The sequence below is a fragment of the Balaenoptera ricei genome, chromosome 18 (assembly GCF_028023285.1).
Source record: "Balaenoptera ricei isolate mBalRic1 chromosome 18, mBalRic1.hap2, whole genome shotgun sequence".
Classification (NCBI taxonomy): Eukaryota; Metazoa; Chordata; class Mammalia; order Artiodactyla; family Balaenopteridae; genus Balaenoptera; species Balaenoptera ricei.
In genome coordinates, this window is record NC_082656.1 from 11,869,672 (window position 1) to 11,889,520 (window position 19,849).

General features: G+C 34.9%; 1 protein-coding gene across 8 annotated transcripts in view; it reads left to right on the top strand.

The window, feature by feature from the left end:
* NBEA (neurobeachin) overlaps window positions 1-19,849 on the top strand; it is a 612,623-nt gene that overhangs the window by 488,859 nt on the left and 103,915 nt on the right. For all 8 annotated transcript variants that reach the window (XM_059902450.1, XM_059902451.1, XM_059902453.1 and 5 more), the window contains 4 exons: window positions 735-852; window positions 1,179-1,281; window positions 7,349-7,464; window positions 19,720-19,832. In XM_059902450.1, coding sequence (XP_059758433.1) covers window positions 735-852; window positions 1,179-1,281; window positions 7,349-7,464; window positions 19,720-19,832 — 450 coding nt within the window. The remainder of the gene's footprint in view (window positions 1-734; window positions 853-1,178; window positions 1,282-7,348; window positions 7,465-19,719; window positions 19,833-19,849) is intronic.

Consider the following 19,849-nt stretch of genomic DNA (forward strand, 5'->3'; position numbering starts at 1 on the left):
TTTGTTCTCATTAGCCAGTTCTGGGTCAAATGTCCTTGCCCTTAGATGCAAGGGAATTTGGAAAAAGCAAAGAATAACTTTATCATGATTGGCTTAGACCATGGATCAGACAAACTCTGACCTCAGGAACAAATTCAGGCCATTGTTATAAATAAAGTCGTGCCCATTTATTTGCACATTGGCTGTGACTGCTTTGACACCACAGTGGCAAAGCTGAATAGTTGTGAGGACAGATGGCCTGCAAGGCCTAAAATTTTTTACTATTTGGCCTTTTACCAAAAATGTTCATTGATCCCTGGCTTAGATCAGTCATGGCCCCTTGCCTGGGGTTGACCACATGGACACTTTGGGGCTAAGTGGGCTTTCGTTAAGCAAGGAAGAGGGAGGAAAAGTGACATTAGAAAAGAACCAAAAGTGTATGTCAGGCCACGTGGTCCAACCAATCATATACAAGACCACAAAAGCATAACACGTTTTCTGTTTTAAGTCACAGGGTCACCTTGAACATATAACTTTTCTGTTCCTTCATTTCTTCATGAGCCAACTAAAAATTTAGAAAGGTAGAAATTTCGCAAATATACAGAATCAAATGTTTGACAATATTGTGATATATCATGAATTCAGGAAGATAATTCCTAATTTACTGAGTTTTATACAGCACTGTCTAAGATATTGTCACACTGAGTCTTAGACACGTATTTAACTGACGCTTCCCTTTAAACTGTTTATTTTAGGTTCTTGCATACACTGAGGGACTTCATGGAAAATGGATGTTCAGCGAGATACGAGCTGTATTTTCAAGACGTTATCTTCTACAAAACACTGCTTTGGAAGTATTTATGGCAAACCGAAGTAAGTCCCCTTAAATATTTTGAAAGAAAATGTGCTCATATTTGGATGTTATTCATTTACATGGTGTGATACTGACTTGATTTTTTTTTTCTGTTTTATTTCTTTCTTTGATATGCCCTCACTAAAATAAAAATACAAAAAGAATTAATTTGCTTGAAAACATTAATCCTAGATTTCTCATGGATAAAGTTACACAGAAATCTGATTTCCCATGAAGATTCATTACCTTTACCAATAAATCATGAAGGGCACTTGAAAATGATTTCTGAAATTGATGGTTAGCTCTCCTATGGTTTTCTAAATCATGTTTTTTCTTCTTACCACAGCCTCAGTTATGTTTAATTTCCCTGATCAAGCAACAGTAAAAAAAGTCGTCTATAGCTTGCCTCGGGTTGGAGTAGGGACCAGCTATGGTTTGCCGCAAGCCAGGTAATTGTATCATATTACACATTATCTACGGTTTGTTAACATATTTCAATCTCAATACCATGGAAATCTAAATAAGCTTATACCATTATAATTATTTTGAAAATCAAGGAATTGTCTTCCTCTGCAGGTCATTTGTAGGGAAAGAGGTTATGAAAAGAGCTATTTTAAGAATGACAGAATAGGGCATAATTTTATTTAACACATATATAAATGAGGAAGTAAAAAAGTTGATTGCATATTATAGCTGGCACATAATTAAGACATTTTTGCTGAAGATCTCACAAAAGACACACCAAAAGCCTCATAATGTTTGTGATTAATTGTTGTGTAATAGCATACAAATTGTTTTTATAAATGCTATGTATAAATGCTTCTTCATTAAAGTAATAAAACTCTCAGAGCTTATTGAGATTAATAGTCATTAATTATGATGTGATTTTAATCATTTCTTAAATCTTTCATCTTGGTATTTTAAAAGCATTATTTTGAAATCTTATTTTATTGAAAAATACTATTCTAAGTAGAAAACATAGTCAGTAATTATGTTTATCACTAATATCAGTTAGTTGGTTTTTGGCTCCAAGTAACTGAATACCTAACTAAAAGTGGCTTAAGCAATAAAGGTTTTGCTTCGGGGGGTTTGTTTTATGAAAGATGTGGAGTTAAGAAGGAGTTGCTCGTATTGGCTCAGAGGTTCAGTGATGTCAGGACTCTCAGTTAGCCTCATATTCACAAAATAACCACCACTGTTCCAGACACCACATCTTCACACAACTGCATTCAAGTAGGAAAAAGACACAAAGGATTTCTCCTTGAAGTTCTGTGTTTTAGGACGGAGTATATTTAGAAGCCTTTAGCAATTTTTATCTCAGGTCCCTTTGGCCAGAATGGGGTCACCTTCCTGCCCCTAAAACAATCACTGAATGCTGAACACGAAGCCAAACCATCCCCTAGAATTCAAGGAAAAATATATCTCAACTCCCTGCCACTTCCTACCTGAAAAAAATACATTTTCTATGTCAGCTTTGGACAGACAAGCAACAGTGTCTCCCGCATAGATCATTAAGTCCCTGGGAATTGTTGCAGAGCACTGCACGCATGGAAAGGAAAACTAATCTTTGTCTATCTTCTCTTAAACAGGCTACAGACATGTAAAAGACAGGGACTGTGTCTTATTTATCTTTTAATCTACAATACTTAGCACACTGCCTTATTGCAAAGGTGCTTTTTAAGTGCTACTCAACTGGAGTTACCCTGCGTTACAAAGTTATCTATTCTCGTATTAAGTTTACAGTGTAAGACCAATTCACTGACATGTATGCACATGCCCAGGATATTTGCTAGTTGAATGACAATATTAAATTAAGACATTAGTAGATAATGAAGTACTTATATAAAATACAGGTCAAAAGAAAAATGCATTTAATCTATCAAAAAAAGAAAATGAAGTTAGTTTTGCAAGACTTGTTATTGAATCTAAGCTGACTCATAGTAATCACTACTTCCTTTCCCAAGTACTTACAAATTGTTTAATCATCAATTCAAGAATTTTTCCAAGAATTGACATTAAGAACTCACAAATAGGCCTTTTTCCTTTTAAAAAATAATCATCTGCCTCCTGGCGTATTTCTCAATGATCATGATTCTTCAAAGATTACCAATAGAGTTTTCTAATTTCCTTTAGTACTGTTAGACTTGTCCAGACCTGAATTCATTAAAAACAACCAGAAGCTCTTGTACTATATTCCTTACCTTTTATGAGCATTATTTTCCTTTTAACCACATTTGGTCTCTCTTTGATTTTTGGAAGATCATTCTTCTTGATAGAAAAACTGGAGACAAAATAGATGTTTAGTAAGTTTGGAAATTCTTTCTTAAAACACTCTTTTGTTGTCCCCTTGGCTTTCCCCCCAAAGGCTCAACTCATTATTAGTTTCCTAATAAAATACTTGTAAATTCAGTTTTGTATACTTGCTGTGATATATAGACTTAGAAGTAGCAGATGGGGGTAAGAGGAACACTGAATCTAGGCTTAGACCTGATACTACTGGCAGTGATAGAGCCTGATACTTAGTAGGAGCTCAATACATGTATGTTGAAAGAATGAATAACATTAGGCAAGGGGAATGACACTTTCATCTGCTATAAAATGGGAACAGTATCTTTGCAAAGAGATGTTTTACGAATGTCTTGAGATCATAAAATGAAGGCACTTTGTGAACAGTGAACACACCTATACACTATACACATACATGCATGCATACACAGATATAGATAGGTAGGTAGGTGAGGAAGTAGGTAGGTAGGTGGGTAGGTGAATAGACATAGACACATACTTGTATAAATATATGTGTGTGTGATATGTAAGATCCTGTCACACTTAGAGAATTGTCAAAGGGAAGGGATGATGTCTGGCTCCTACAAGTAGAAGCCTTCCAGCTGAGAGTATCTTGGTAAAATCACCAAGGGATCCATTCTTTGCTGTGTTTTTTTTGACATTGGGTTTTGTCAGTTTAAAGCAGAATTTATCAAACTCTAGGGAACTTCCTCTAAGCTAAGCCCATAGGAGACTGCTTTAGAAACAAACAAAAATGATCAAACTCAAAAGCAGGTATACTGCCAGAAAATTGACTTCACATATCATTTAGGCCGCTTTTTGGGCAAGCCCACCGAAGAGATCACATTCCAAAAATTTAGAACAGAAGGAATAGTTCCACTAAGCTAGCATAGCCTAATGAATGCCCCTTTAATTTATATCCATGGGTCTCATTTGCTGAGTACTCCCCATGTGCCAGGGACTATACTTTGTGTTTTAGTTTATAAACATTATTTCCTTTAATTCTTTTTTGTTTGTTTGTTTTGGGCTTATAAACAACAGATATTTATTTCTGGCAATTCTGGAGGCTAGAAAGTCCAAGATCAAGGCACCAGTAGATTTGGTGTCTGGTGAGATCCCAACTCCAGATTCATAGATGGTCATCTTCTCGATGTGTCCTCACATCGCAGAGGGGCTCTCAGCCCTTAATTCTTAAAACAACCATGTTCTTAATGTGGATTCTTAATGGTATTCATATCCCATTTTACAGATAGGAAATTTTTGGTTTAGATAAGTTACTTATCTTGCCCAAGATCATAGCCCACTCTCTTAATTTCTATTTTGTGTCTTCTATCAAAGTGATCCACATTGGTCAAAAGAACAATACCTTTACCCCTGCGTAACAAAAGAAAAATACTGACAAAAAACTTGCCCATTTTCTAGACTCCGTACTGATTGCCATTATTTGGTTAATGTATTTTCTATTCAGACAGTCATTACAATCAATAAATTTTGGATTTAGTTAGATTCTTTACTTACTAAGAATATACCTGGTTGCATACATAGGGTTAATGATTTTAAATGGTCACCATTTGTTATGGTACTTAATATTTTTTTCCACAGGGCAATTTTATCTTCTTCTTATCCCCCAGTTCTAAAAGCATTTTACTGTAGCCCAAATATGTACCAACTATCCTCATTCTAATATCTAAATTTTTATAGGATATTTTGAATAGCCCTATTGATTTACTGTTTCCCATTTTGCTTCTCCTTATGATTGAATTATTTAAATTTTTTTTGAATTTCATCTCTCTTTAGCCATTTTTTAATTTTAGGATAGATGTCCAATAATTCAAGTCATTTGGTATACACTTATTGAGACCCTACTATATAGGTCAAGCATTGCTAAATGCTAAGGACATAACAGTATGTAGAACAGTTCCTGCTCTCAGTGAGTTTATAGTAGAAAAGAGAGAGCAGTGAACAGGAAAAGCTGACCCTTTCCCTGAACTTGCTAATAGTAATCTGATTTTCTAAATTCATTTCGTTTGCCCATATTTTTCTTCACCACTGCATACTCTAAGAATGACATGATAACTTTCTCCCATGATTCCTCCTATTTCCCCTTATCGGGATTTATTTGGTTTTGGTTTTTGAGTGTTTTTGGTGCGCAGAATTATTTCCAGATCAGCAATTTTCTTCTTAAATTGTCTAGGTATAAAATGTCAACAAATAAATTTACAACTTTATTATATACATTGCTTTTAGCAGACTAAGCATGCTACAGGTAAGGATTTTAGTCAGATTAGCAAGAATATGATTATGATAGTAATCCAACAAAAGTTGGACTGAGCACATAATTATAATAGTAGCAAATAAAAATTGGGTAAACATAGTTTATTCTTTGATAATTCAGAAAATATTTTAGCATGTTGCCATGACAAAGTCAGAATCAAGGCAAAAGTTTATAACATCAATAGTTGTATGAATGAGAGTGTATCTGGAAAATTTTGAGAAGTGGTGCCAGTATGGATCAAAATCTGGAAGCCCTTTAAGTAGCCCTGTGAAAATCATATTACCAATTAATTGAAAAGTACGCTGAATTATAGAATTGAAGTATGGAATATATATACCCTTTACTATTGCAATGAAGTGAATCATTAGACTTAGACATAGTTCTTTTGGAGTCAGTAGGATCTATTATCTCAAATATATGTAACTAGGAAAGTTCTTCAAAAATGTTAATATGTGACCAGGCTGCTACAACATATTACGTTAATATTTTAAACATTGAGTTACACATAATTATTTTTAAAATTCTTAATTCAGATTTGAATTTGAGAGAACAAGTTTCTTCCCATTCTTCCTTCCTCCCTCCTTTACCTCAGCTAACATATATCTTAGCTCCTGCCATGGCTATTAAGATCCCATGTGAATAGAAACATATGATAATAATACATGGGTGACAAAAATAGTCTTAGGTCCACAGTTCCCAAAATAAGCACCACGGAGCCCTGAGATGTCACAGTGCACTCTCAGGGCTACTGCAGGGCATTTTATATTTTTTAGGGAAACACAACATCTATTAGACGCTGCACAAACTCTTAGCGTGAGTTAGTTCTAAGTTTCAACATTTGATAGGACTGCATTCTTGCATTCTTTTTGATGCCATCTTAGCTTTGTGAAACTAGTTTATAGGGGTTGCTCTGGTAATAAAAAAAAAAAGTGGTGCATGAAAATTCATGTGGAACAGGCATTGTAGGTGGTGGTGTCAGATATGATTCCAAGGTTTAAGTTGCGCAGTGACCAACAGGTGTGCAGTACATTCCTTTAGTTAAGTAATTGTGGTTAGTTAAGAATGAAATAAAATATTATTTTTCTTTCAATTTTTGAGTATTATATTCTCAAACAGCTACTAAGTTGTTAAGGCTCAGGTATTCAGTTATTTAGACCTAACTACGTAATAAACAGAACCGTTAGGTGTCTCTCTTGGGCTAGGGGCACCATGAAAAAATTCCTGAGACCCTAAAGGTGGCATAAATTTAAAAAGTTTGGGAACTTATATTTTAAGTGGTGAACGTTTTAGAAAATCAGTTAGCCTTATCATACTTCTACAAATACAGCCAGCTTTCATTCTTTTTTATAGGAACACATTGTACCTTCAAAGGTTCATAATTTACACAAATTATCCTGATTTACTCCCTTACGATATTCCTATGTCCCTTATGAATTCGTACATTTTCAAAGTTCCCAGTTGTTTGTTTCTGACCTCATAGGGGGATGGGTGTTGTGTGGTTAGAGGCTGTGCACGTGTGCACACACTGCGCAGAGGCAGGCGTGGAAAGTTCAGTGGCAGCATTAGTCTATAAGGGTTAAGTCAAATGCGTTTAAGCTGCTGACTGTCTACCTAGCTTTATAGTATGGAGTAGGTTTGCTGTAGTGTTCAAAAGCTACTTTGACTTATTTTGAGCATAGTTTCACCTTTTTTTGTTATTGACTTATAAAATACCCACTTGGAGCCATATTATACAAATAGGTGCTTTCATATTGGGTTATCCTTAGTAAATAAATATATCTTCTCTATAACAGATTTTTCAAATATTGCTAATATCTACAGCTAAAATATATTTTGTAATGTATCTCAGAAAGATAAACCATAAATTGAATAATATCAAATCAATACATTAGTTATTATTGGACTTTTAAAAGTCATGAGTTAAAAGGGACTGTTATGATTTGCTTAATTGCTAGGAGGATATCACTAGCCACTCCTCGACAGCTTTATAAATCTTCCAACATGACTCAGCGTTGGCAAAGAAGGGAAATTTCAAACTTCGAATATTTGATGTTTCTTAACACTATAGCAGGTAAGACATCTTATTCTTTAATCTCATAATATGTTTATGTTCATCAGAAATCTTTGGTAATGTGACTTGATGGAATGCATTGTTCGCCTTAGAATTCAAATACAGCATTAGAATAAATATTGAAGCACTCACATTAAATTGCTATCAGAAACTATACAAGCTAGTACCAAGGTTTAGATGCATTTATTGTTGAAGAGGCTTTTTCTTGCTCTCCTTCTGCCATTTCCTTTGCTGACAGCTTTGTCTGACGGTTTATTAGAGTCAACAAACCATTGCCAGAGAGTGTCTGGAAATAATAATGGGAAAATGTAATTTCACTACTTTGTCATTCTCAGCAGTAGCAGCTAGACAGGAGAATAACAACAGGATTCCGCCTAGTACAGATGTCACCTGGATTATGGCATGATTGGGTTACAGCATTTTTTTTTTTCTTAAAATCTTCAAATGAAAATATAAAATCAGATTACATTTCTAAATGATGAGTAACTGCCATCAACCTCGGCGGTACCATGCTTGTAAATTAAGAGAAGGTAGTGGCTTTGTTTTTCTGCTAAATCAGTGGTTGTCAGTGGCTGAACCTGTCTATGAGATTTAAGTACCTCTTTCTTTTTTACTAAATTAATCTCCAAAGCCCTTATTCATGTTGAATTACAAAGAGTTTACTTCTGTAAATCAGGCTCTACAAAAACTTTTTACAATCGGATGAATTTAAAACTACATAAATGCATATGCTTACCTATGATCATTGTTCTTTTATGAATGAATGCTCAGAACTATGAATTGAGAGCCCTGTTCTCTGAATCATTGCTTAAAAGGATAACTGTAATATTCCTCTTTTTAATCTATCATATACGTGTGAATATGGGTACTATGGCATATATTAAATATGGATGATATAGATGTGTATTACATAGACAAGAGAACTTGATGTGTCAACAAAAAGGGATAAAAAAGTTTTTGAAGTGGTTTTGCATTTTAATCATTTAATACATATTGTAATGTTAATTCCTTTGCTAATAGGATGCTAGAGCTACAACCAAAGAACTGTTTTATTACATATATTAATTTTATTATATATTTTATACACACATCTCCATTATATACATATATCTTCATGACATACTTCATATATATTCACATATCAGTGTATACAATGTATATATCTTAAAGAAACCTATTTACTTCCTCAAAGATGAAGGAAATGTGTTATACTATTTAATTAACACATTTACATATAGAGATAGAATGAACTTAAACATCTGAAATATAAAGAACCTTTTCATTAGCATATTTAGGTGAACAGCACGATGTAGCATAAGCTTCATTACCAAAGTGAAGGGGATAGAATCTCAGATCTGCCAACTCTGTGTCCTAGAGCATAGGTGGAATTTCAAGTTTTAACTCTATCTTGGACTTTAAATCTTTCAGTAGCCATGTTTGATATCTGTTTCCATCTGTCTTTTTTTTTAAATTAATTAATTAATTTATTTATTTATTTTATTTTGGCTGTGTTGGGTCTTTGTTGCTGCGCGGGCTTTCTCTAGTTGCGGCGAGCAGGGGCTACTCTTCATCGCAGTGTGCAGGCTTCTCATTGCGGTGCCTTCTCTTTGTTGTGGAACACGGGCTCTACGCACGCGGGCTTCAGTAATTGTGGCACACGGGCTCAGTAGTTGTGGCTCACAGGCTTAGTTGCTCTGCAGCATGTGGGATCTTCCTGGACCAGGGCTCAAACCCATGTCCCTTGCATTGGCAGGCGGATTCTTAACCACTGCGCCACCAGGGAAGTCTCTCCATCTGTTTTAACAACTGATATGTTTGGTCTTATATCATCTTGTATTATACTATTGCTTTCAATATTTTCTTCCCTTTCACATTATTTTGTTTTTCTTTGGCCATATAAATAAATTTTGCCTACTTTTTTAGTGATTTAGAACATAGGCTTTTTGCTATTCATTCTCCTAGAGAATTAATATTGATATGTTTAATTTTTTAAAAAATCCTCTAAAATATATTTCTCTTCCTTTTGAACTCAAAAATGAATCAACATTTTAAACCACTCCTATGCAAAATAAGAACTTTAACTCAATTTACTTCTCATTCATTGCTTATCTTTGTCAATACAATTTACTACCAGAATCCATATTATTATGAAACACTTATTTTTTGGAGTCCATATACTTTTGCATACTAGGAAGGATTTCAACTCTATTAAAATTTTCTTCTCTTTAATACAGTATATTGTTTTCAGCTACATGGATCTTTACCTGATTTTTCAGGATAATATTCTCTTTTCATTCTTCTGCAGTATTCTTCCATATTCCCTCTGTTAGGTTTTTCTATTATCTATCTTGAAGGATCTATCAAGACTCATTGTCTACCATATGTCATAGATAAGCACATGATTTTTTTTTCCTTGTCTGTGCTACCCCTTTGGAGCTTTCGGAGTTAACACTGGAAGACAGGGTGATGTACCTCATTTGTAGTTCAGTTTCCAGTGGAGCTGGTATTCTTACTAAAAGGTTCTGCTACTCTAAGATGGGATTCTCTCTGTCTATCCTCTGGATGGAGTGTTATCTAGTTCACTGTGTTAAAGGATTCTTCTAGTCTCCATCTCTTCTCACTGCCTTTTACTCATGTCAGCCACATTTCCCACAATGTGGTATACTTCCCCCTATAACCACCACCCACTTCATGCCTGCTGCTTTCTGGGAGTTTGTTTCTCTATCTCTAGAAAGATTGCAGTCTGATAGAGATAACATCATGATCCCTTCTAAAAGCTGCCCCTGAGCAGTATAGACATGGCTTTTTTTCTGTTTGAGACAGTTTTTGGATTTCTGAGCCAGAACATGCAGATTGTAAGGGGAATTTGACTGTCTTGCTATCTTCTTTTGAGTACTTGGGGTCTGTTTTATTTGGTGACATAAAAAATGTATAGACCACTGGGTTTTTTCTTTTAAGAATTTATTGGGTATTTTCTTTACAATGATTATAACTAAACATTAAAGTCTGTCTGTTGTAGACAATGCGATAAAAAGAAGTATAAGGTAGGAACTAGGAACTCAGAGCGCGTATAACTAGATGGGTGAATGAAATATACATGAGAGCATTTTAAGGCAGCTGATGGTAAGTGCTGAATAAGTGCTATAAATAGTGAATGCTGCAAGAGCTAAGCAGAGTACAGAAATTTTATGAATGTGTTTGGGGAGAAGAAAAAGAGCAGAGCTTTACAAATTTCTCCCAGTTGAATATGTGTTATGTGTTCAGTGGACGGGAGTATCATATCTTGGCTGCAGCAGAGAATAATAGGAGATACTACTGGAGCTATAGGTAAGAGCCAGACTGTAAGGAGCCTGAATCCAGGAGTCAGTATAGTTCTGTAGTAGAAGGCACTGCAGTATGGAATTTCAGGACAATTAAACTGCTAGTTATATATGGCATGAATCAGAAATAAAATACCTTACAGTTAGGGAGAGCTGTTAGGAGAGCCTTACAGGACTCTAGATATGAAATCAACTTGTTCATCATTTTAATAAATAGTTACTGAACACTTTACTATGTGCCACACACTCTATTTCACACTGACAGTTAAGAGGAAAGCAAAGTATGGTTTTTGCCTTTGAAGGGGTCATAGTATAGTCAGGAAAACAGACGTGTACACCAGCAATTCCAGCAAAAAGCCGTAATTATTATAATGAGAAAATATACAAAGCTATTTGAAGTCTTAGGTCCAGAAGGCATTACATTTACAGGAGAAGCTTCTTATAGTCTTTTCATAGGCTTCTCACAGGCAACATTTAAGTTGAAAATTGAAATGTGAGTAACAATTCACTAGAAAGTAAGCAGAAGCCACTCCAAGGGGAAAAAAAAAATGTGGAGTCAAAAATTGGATTACAAGAGAAGCCACGATAGTGAGAGGCCCGCGCACCGCGATGAAGAGTGGCCCCCGCTTGCCGCAACTAGAGAAAGCCCTCGCACAGAAATGAAGACCCAACACAGCCAAAAATAAATTAAAAAAAAAAAAAAAAAATTGGATTAGAGTAGTGACAACCGGTATGGCAAAGAAAAAAAGTAAGTAAATGATCGAATGCACGATGTCATTATATAAAAAGTAGAAATCACTGTAATATGCTCTAGTTTAGTGGTTGACAAAGTGTGGTCCCCTGACTGGCAGTATTAGTATTGCCTGTGGACTTGAAGGTGCAAATTCTCAGACCCCTCAAACCTGCTGAATCAGAATCTCTGAGTGGGGCCCAGCTCTCTGCGTTTTAGTGAGCCTTCTATGTGGTTCTCATGCACAGTTTGAGTATCATTGCTCTAGCCATTTAAGATCTAATTATCAGAACAAGATTTGCATAAGAAAACATCTAGAACATATAAGAAAGCATGTGATTAAGTGTCATTAACTGTAGTGAAAGTTTAGAGAAGTGAAAGGTTAGTATGAGATAGTCTAATCAAGGGAGGCCTCATAGAAAAGATGGGCTTTAAATGAACTCTAAGAATTTTGTCATACGTAGATGATTATCCAGACAAAATGAACCTTCATACAGAAGTAGAATGACAAATTGGAAAAAGTTATGAATATAAATACCCTGAGGTACTCTCCCTGAATATATATATCCCTGCTAATTCTTCCTTTGCCATCATCCTGAAGTTCTGAGTAGGGGTGCCAGTTTATACTGAGCACCAGCATTAAAGATATGGGTGATGGTATTATAGAGAAGCTTCACCAAAGCCACAATTGAGTACTTATTTAGGAAGCAGTTAGAATTGTCTATTTTCCTGATTTGTGGAGAATATTATATATCCATTCATATCCATTTATCTCCTCTTAATGGAACACTTTTCAGAGTTCTCTAAAGAAAGGACTCTGAAGGTTCCTAGAATAAAGGGAACTATAAAGATGTTAAATTGTACCAATACCACTTTTACTAACATGGGTACCACTAAATGATCATGTTGTTTCATAGCACAGTTTTAGGGATACAGTTATTGTTCAATAAATACTTATAAGTCAATTGATTGAAATTTTAGATTTATCATTTCTTGAGAGAATGTTAGTGTTCTTATTGACAAATTATATTTAATTTCCTGGGTAATCCAAAGGCAATAAATGGTTGGCTTATATCTTATCATAGTCTTCTTTAAACATTTCTTTAATTATTCTTAATATCAAGATTCAGGAAAAAAATTTTTATTATTTGTTTAGTTTTATCATTTCTTTTTGATACAGTTCTTTAATATTAATATCAACATTCAGGAAAAAATGGCAAATAATGGTTAATGTTTACTGAGCAGTTTACAGTGTTGCAAATATGGTTCTAAGGGTTTTATGTGTATTTACTCATTTAATCCTAACAATAACCCCAGAGTTCTTATCCCCATTTCACCAATGAGGAAATGAGGTGCAGAGAAGTAAATAACTCGCCCAAGTCACAGAGCTAATAAGTGAAGAAGTCAGGATTCTAACGTAGGTAGTTTGGTTGTAGAGCTTCACTCACTTACTATACCATACTGCCTCAGGATATCATGGCACCATTCAATTTCACCTCCAATCATTGGCCTTAATCTGTAACTACTTTTAAGACTGAAACAATTAATGATTTTTAGACAATTATTTTAATTTATATTTCATCAAAAGAACTTTTGAAGTTTATTTACCATCCTGACTTTTGTCCACAGGCATATTCTAGTACTAGATCTGGGCCTGGAATTATCATCTCTAATGTAGACCCTAGTACTGTGTTCAGCTAGGTCTCAGATCCAGAGAAAGAGTCTGAGACAGAGATTTGCTTGCAGGAAGTTTATTGGAGAGTGTCCTTGGGATCAACATCTGTGAGCGGAGTGAAGAAAGTAGAAGCGGGCAGAAGGAGAAATTGAACCCCAGAGTAATTGCAGCAAAGGCCTCAGCAGATCCCACAGGGAACCAGGAGCTAGACTAACCCTTCAGAGGTGTCTTGCCCTGAGGCAAGGCGGCCAGGCCTTCATTACCTCCACTTTGCAGTCATTGGATGCAGATTCCTGGAAAGGAGATACGACCTTGCGTGAAAGAGCTTTCTTCTGATCATGGCAACTCCTGGAGAATCCTGGAGAAGGCCACCAGCCACGACATGGGTGACACAACCACCATCCCCCCATCCAGGATAGAGTGGTTCTCAGAATCACCTGGAGGGCTTGCTGAAACCAACAGGTTCTGATTCAGTAGGTTTAGGGTGGGCCTCAAGAATTTGCATTTCTAACAAGTACCTAGGTGATGCTGATGCCACTGGTCCAAGGTTTGCACTTTGAGAACCACCTCCTCACACATATATTCTTAAAAGATTTACCTTACGATAATTGTCTTAATCTCCTGTAGCATTCACATCTTCTATAGCGCTGTCTATGCCACCCATGTTGGCACTTAGGATAAGGCATCCTTGGATTTTATGTCTGTATCTCTTCTTTCCAGTAAGATTATGAGGTCAAAGTTTTGCTCTATAAATGCTCACCAAATTGAACTGACTTAATATTTATGCTCTGTGTTTGCATGATTTTATGACCTATTATGTGAATTCACTAGAATTGCTGGATGAGGGATTCTTTAAATTTCCTGGATTAAAGAGAAGAGTTATAGAATAGAATCTGATTGAGAAGATGAAGCAATCCTTTCTGGCTTCTGGCTTCTGGTTTTTAAAAATATAGGTCAATGTGACTTAATAAATTCACATTTTCAATAAAAATATTCTAGTAACTCTCTTACCCTCTCAGATTTACCTTTTTTCTCCAAAATATTCTTTTAACATGAAATGTGAAATACATTTTATGACCCATTTCTTGTTCTCCATTTCTTGAGGTCTCTCATACTTGGCCAATTTGTCTTTTCTCCTTTTTAAATGCTTTTAAAAATAAGACTCTCTATAAAGCATACAGCAGCAGTGTCCTAGTATTAATACAATACAGTATGTAGATTTTTAGACCCTCCTGTGACATACATAAATGCATATAAATAAACACATTTTCCTGTATGTGTGTAAGTTTTGTAAAGATACTTCACATAGTAAAAGAAGCTTGTCAAATATTCAGAAAACATACTGTTTTGAAACGACACCTAAAGGCCCATAAATGTTTTCATGGCCTTTCTTTTGTTATATTTATATATTTAATATATACTCATTATAGAAAATTGGAAATATAGAAAAGTGTAATTTAAAAATTTACTTAATATTGTTTACTAAAAACGTGATTTGTATTTATTTGGGTTCTGGGTGAGTGGAGTGTTGTTATGTAGAAATGTGAAATTCTATTTCAGAGTGTAATGCTTAGAATCCCTATAAAAATAATCTCAATAGATAATGGGAATATTTTTAAAATTTGTTTGTTTATTTTTGACTGCATTGGGTCTTGGCTGCTGTGCGCGGGCTTTCTCTGGTTGTGGCGGGCGGGGGCTGCTCTTCGTTGCGGTGCGCGGGCGTTTCATTGTGGTGGCTTCTCTTGTTGTGGAGCGGGGGCTCTGGGCGCGTGGGCTTCAGTAGTTGTGGCACACAGGCTTGGTTGCTCCGCGGCGTGTGGGATCTTCCCAGACCAGGGCTTGAAGGCCTGTCCCCTGCACTGGCAGGCGGATTCTTAACCGCTGCGCCACCTGGGAAGTCCCGTGGAATATTCTGTTGAATATTCTCATAGTTGGTTCACTTGAAATTACCCTGAACCTACAGTAAAATATAAAAAATTTCAAACTAAATACGAGTATGGCTTGGATTCAGTTAAGAAGATAAGAAAGCATATGGGTGAAATATTTGTCATTTTTAATACATATGAGAAAGATGTAGAAGAATGAAGAGTAGGGAACCACTTTACCTTCAATAATAAATATTATTACCTTCTATTAAAAAAAAATTTAATTACTTGAAGACTAGCCATAAATATCATAATTAACATTTTGGTGATTTTTCTGTTTTTTTCTTTTTCTCTGTGTGGTAATCTTTGGGAATCTGCTACACATACAGGTTCACATTCTTCTTTTTCCATCTCATTAAATAGTATTTGAAATCATGATCTTAAAAACTGCATGAAAGTCTAGCTTAGTACTGTGGTATAACTTATTTAACTATTTTGAAGCAATTGTTTTGTTTTCTTAATTTTTGAAGAACATTAAGTTTTGGAAGATTTTTAGTGATGCATAGAGTTTAACTAAAAATGTGGGTTCAACTTCTAATTCCCAGAGTTGACCTAATTTCCGTTTATTGTGTTCCAAAAGATACAGCCTATGCCTTATTTTATGCCTTATTAGATAACACTATGAACATGATGTTAAAATCTGGCATTCTTACATTAAAAAAAAAAAAAAAAGCACATTGACTGCTAACATAGCTTCGTGTAAATGATCCCGTTAGATGTGGGAGGTTTTTTAAAAGGTTTTTGAGTTGTTTTTCATATGATCGGCTAATGAATTCAGCACAGCTTCCTCAACCCCAACCTTTTTCTCCTGTTTAGCATTTTCTACTTTTTTACTCTGTGATGTACAAGCCCTCCCTGGTTAATTATGTATATATTTAGCTACTGCATGTGTTGGGCTTATTATTGTCATCTAATTAAATGTAACTTGAACTGCTTGCTTCTAGAAAAATCATTAAAAATTCTTTCCTAATGACCTAGAGATGACAAAATGTCTGTAAAGTGCGAAGAAGCAGACAAGCACAGGAACATCGCTCTTAAAGAGTGCTAATCCAGATGCTGCAATCATCTAATTAAACAATATTTTGCTGTCATTAACATTTTCACCAAGGAATTGCAGTTATAATTTCTTTGTCAGCTGTCTCTAGATCACTTTACCTTCAAAACTAAAGTGCCATATAAAAACATTAAATTGGATGGTTTAATTAAAAGTTTTTTTTTTTAAATGAAGAAACATATCTAGTGTTTCTGAAATCTCATTTACTGTGCTTCACTTTTATTGTTTGAGTAGATTAGTGTCATAGGCTTGTGATAGTTAATATTAATCTTCCAAGGTAAGTCCTTAGAAGCATAGTTAGTAAAAAAAATTCTGCACTTATTACTGCTAGAAAAGGAAATAACAGCACAAGGTTATTTACTAAATTTCAATTATCCTAAAAAAATTAATAAATAAATACCTAGATGTGCCAGAACTTAACAGATATTATTTTGGAAATATTTCACTTTTTTGGTTGATTCAGTACACAGCAGGGTTTTTTTTTTTTTCATTTCACAAAGGTGTTCGGTAAAATAATTAAAGTAATAATGCTAATTCATGGCTAAAACTTATAAATGCAAAATCCCAGGGTACCAACTTCATCCATGTGAGTTTTAAATACATTGTGAATTTTTAATTCAAATCAAAAATAATACATTAACTGTCCATGTTGCAAAGCTTTTATGTGGAAAGTTTTATATAAAAAGGTTTTAATGTAACTGTCAGAACATCTGTTTATATAGTTTATTGTATTTGTTAGATTTAAAACATGCTATAAAGCTTTAGTAATTTAAAACTTACTAAATTTTTCTAAGCATTTATTTTTAAAGATTCTTCCAAAGATTATTAAAAGTGAATTAACAAAAAATGCAGGATAGATTAATTACCATGAGCTGTGACTGTAGACAGCAATCAATTTGTGTGTGTTTGTGTGTGTGTGTGTGTGTGTGTGTGTGTGTGTGTGTGTGTGTGTATGTTAAAGATACCTTCTTTTCTTTGTATTTTTTCCAAAAATAGCATTATATCTTTTCTTTAATTAGAAAATCATTCCTAGTGAAAGGCTAGTGTCTTCAAGTATAGTCTCTATTTTTATGCTGTTTGTACTTATATGATACATTTAAGTACTGAGTTAATGTAAATTGGCTTTTTATTTATTTTAGCTTGACAGTTTTTCCTTAAGTTATGAAACGTCATCAGAAAATTTAAAAACAGTTATTATGTCTAATTTTCAGCTATTGATTTACATAAGTAATAGAAAATATGTTACATAAATAACATCAAATTATTCTCTTAAAATACACATATATTGGAAGACCTCTTTTTCATTAAAATCTATAGATTTTTAAGTAGAATGGTAACCCAGAAAATGGCAGAGCACTAAATATGCCACGGGCCTACTTACAATCCCTGAAATAGCTCTGCCCAGCCAGTCTAGACTCTCTGTATATATACACGCATACAAAAAACACTGAGAGTAATCAAGTGTCCTAGGTTAACATAAACATGAACTCTCAGTAATAAATTTAAAATTTTAGAATTTTACACTGTGCATTTTACAGTGATACTGCTTTAGCAGTCTATTTTCATATACGAAAGACTGTAGTTAAAAGGTTCCAAATTCTTGTTTATTCTCATCACTATTTTTCATCACAGTAGACTTATAAAGCAGGTGCATTCATCGGCCACAGATATTTCCTTCTGGTGGTTTAACGTGCACATTCACAGGCCGCTCTCTCATGTGTACTTCTGTGCCTTTGCATAGGCCTCTTCCTCCAACAAGACTATCCTGCAATTTTCCTTTTTTATTTAGCTTATGATTTGTTCATCTTTTAAAATTTGGCTCATTTTATCGCATTTTTATCACATATGTATTCGTTCTTTCAACAAATATCTATCGGACAAACAAAATATGCCAATATACAGAGGCTTTTTTTTTTTTTTTTAAACTCAGACCCTACATTCTGGAGTTTATGGACTAGTGGAGAGGCAGACAAGTATTAGCTATAACACATCTGCAACAGTGCTGTGGCAGAGAACAAAGAGGAAGCCCTAACCTTACTCTCACCTTGCTCCAGGAAATGCAGAGTGGAAGCAACATTCTGCTTTCTATCAATTGCCTACATTTATAATATACACCCACATTAGTTTACATATTTAAAACAATAAGTAATTGTGTTGTAAAATGCAGAGATTCATATAAGAAACAGATAAAATAGTCACCGAATAAAATGTTTACTGAGTGAATTAATTAATTTGATTTCATGCTTATAATAGTTAGCAGATTTAGTTCTTCCTCAGATTATGGGGGGTTTTTTGTTTGTTTGTTTGTTTTTATTTCACAGTCACAGTTACCAGTTGCTACAAGAGGTAGGTATCATTTAATTTCAGTTCTTGATGACGAATAAGATAATGTATGCATATCTGTGCTACTGTTATGCTAACGTGGTGTGCAACAAGGAGCACAAGATGAAATCATATCACTAATATCAGGGAAATTGCTATTTTGTATGGATTTGAATGGAAATTTAGAAAGTCCTGTGATCAGTTCATAATGCATTTTTACAAAAAACAGTCTTGTCCAACGGAAGTTTTCTTTGGACCCTGTTTCTTTAATACTGCTCCTCTTAATTTCACCTGATCATATGTTATTCAGTGTCAGTTTATCAGGGTAAGCCAGCCCTGTGCTCTCCCTAAGCTTTGCCACGGTCCCATGGGCTTCAGTGTCCTACCTAAAATGCTTAAGTCATTCTGTCAAAAACTAACGAAAACCAACAAACAAAATTCAGCCTGACCTTCAGCAGCTCTCCACTAAAGTGAAACAACATAATACGAAAAGAAAATTCATGAACTTAAGGGAGTGAAAAAAATGTGCATAACATCTGCCTCGGTGCTTTTTCGTACTGGCTTCAGAGTACTTCTGTTAACTTGTAAATTCTCTACATTCATTCTTAATAGAAGCACAATGTAGTATGCTGTATACTGGCAATAGAATTCTGGATATATACTCGTTATAGTAGAACACCGTCACATAATCTGCAAGTGTGCAGACCAGCAGGTGACCTCCTCCATGATCACTTTCAGGGACCCCAGCTTATGAGGCTCTGCTTCCAGGGTGGCAATAGCATCTTCATCATAGTCAGCAGAAGAGAGATGGAGCATGGAGCACCCATGCAACAAGTTGCAGAGGACCAAGCCTGAAAGTAGCAGATACCATCTCTGCTCACATTCTGTAGATTAGAACCAAGTCTCACAGCCATGGCTACTAATAAGGGAGCCTGAGAAATGTGGTCTAGCCCAGGAAGAAGAGAAATTGATTATGACGAACAGCTAGCAATCACTACCACAAGTTACATTATAAAAAAGTAATTCTAGTTACTCACTTCTTAATTATTATTAAGTTCACTTGAAACGCATTGTTATAAGTGCTTTTGATTGAATGAAGACATAGTTCAATAAACAAAAGAGTTACTTTTCTTCTGCAATGCAATAGTTGCCTCATCTATTAGAAGCACAGGAACACTTTCATAAGCAATTAGTGTATACAGATTTTCATTTATCTTTTTCTTTACTAGGACGGACATATAACGATCTGAACCAATACCCCGTGTTTCCGTGGGTATTAACAAACTATGACTCAGAAGAATTGGATTTGACTCTTCCAGGAAACTTCAGGGATCTATCAAAGGTAACTTTTAAATATAT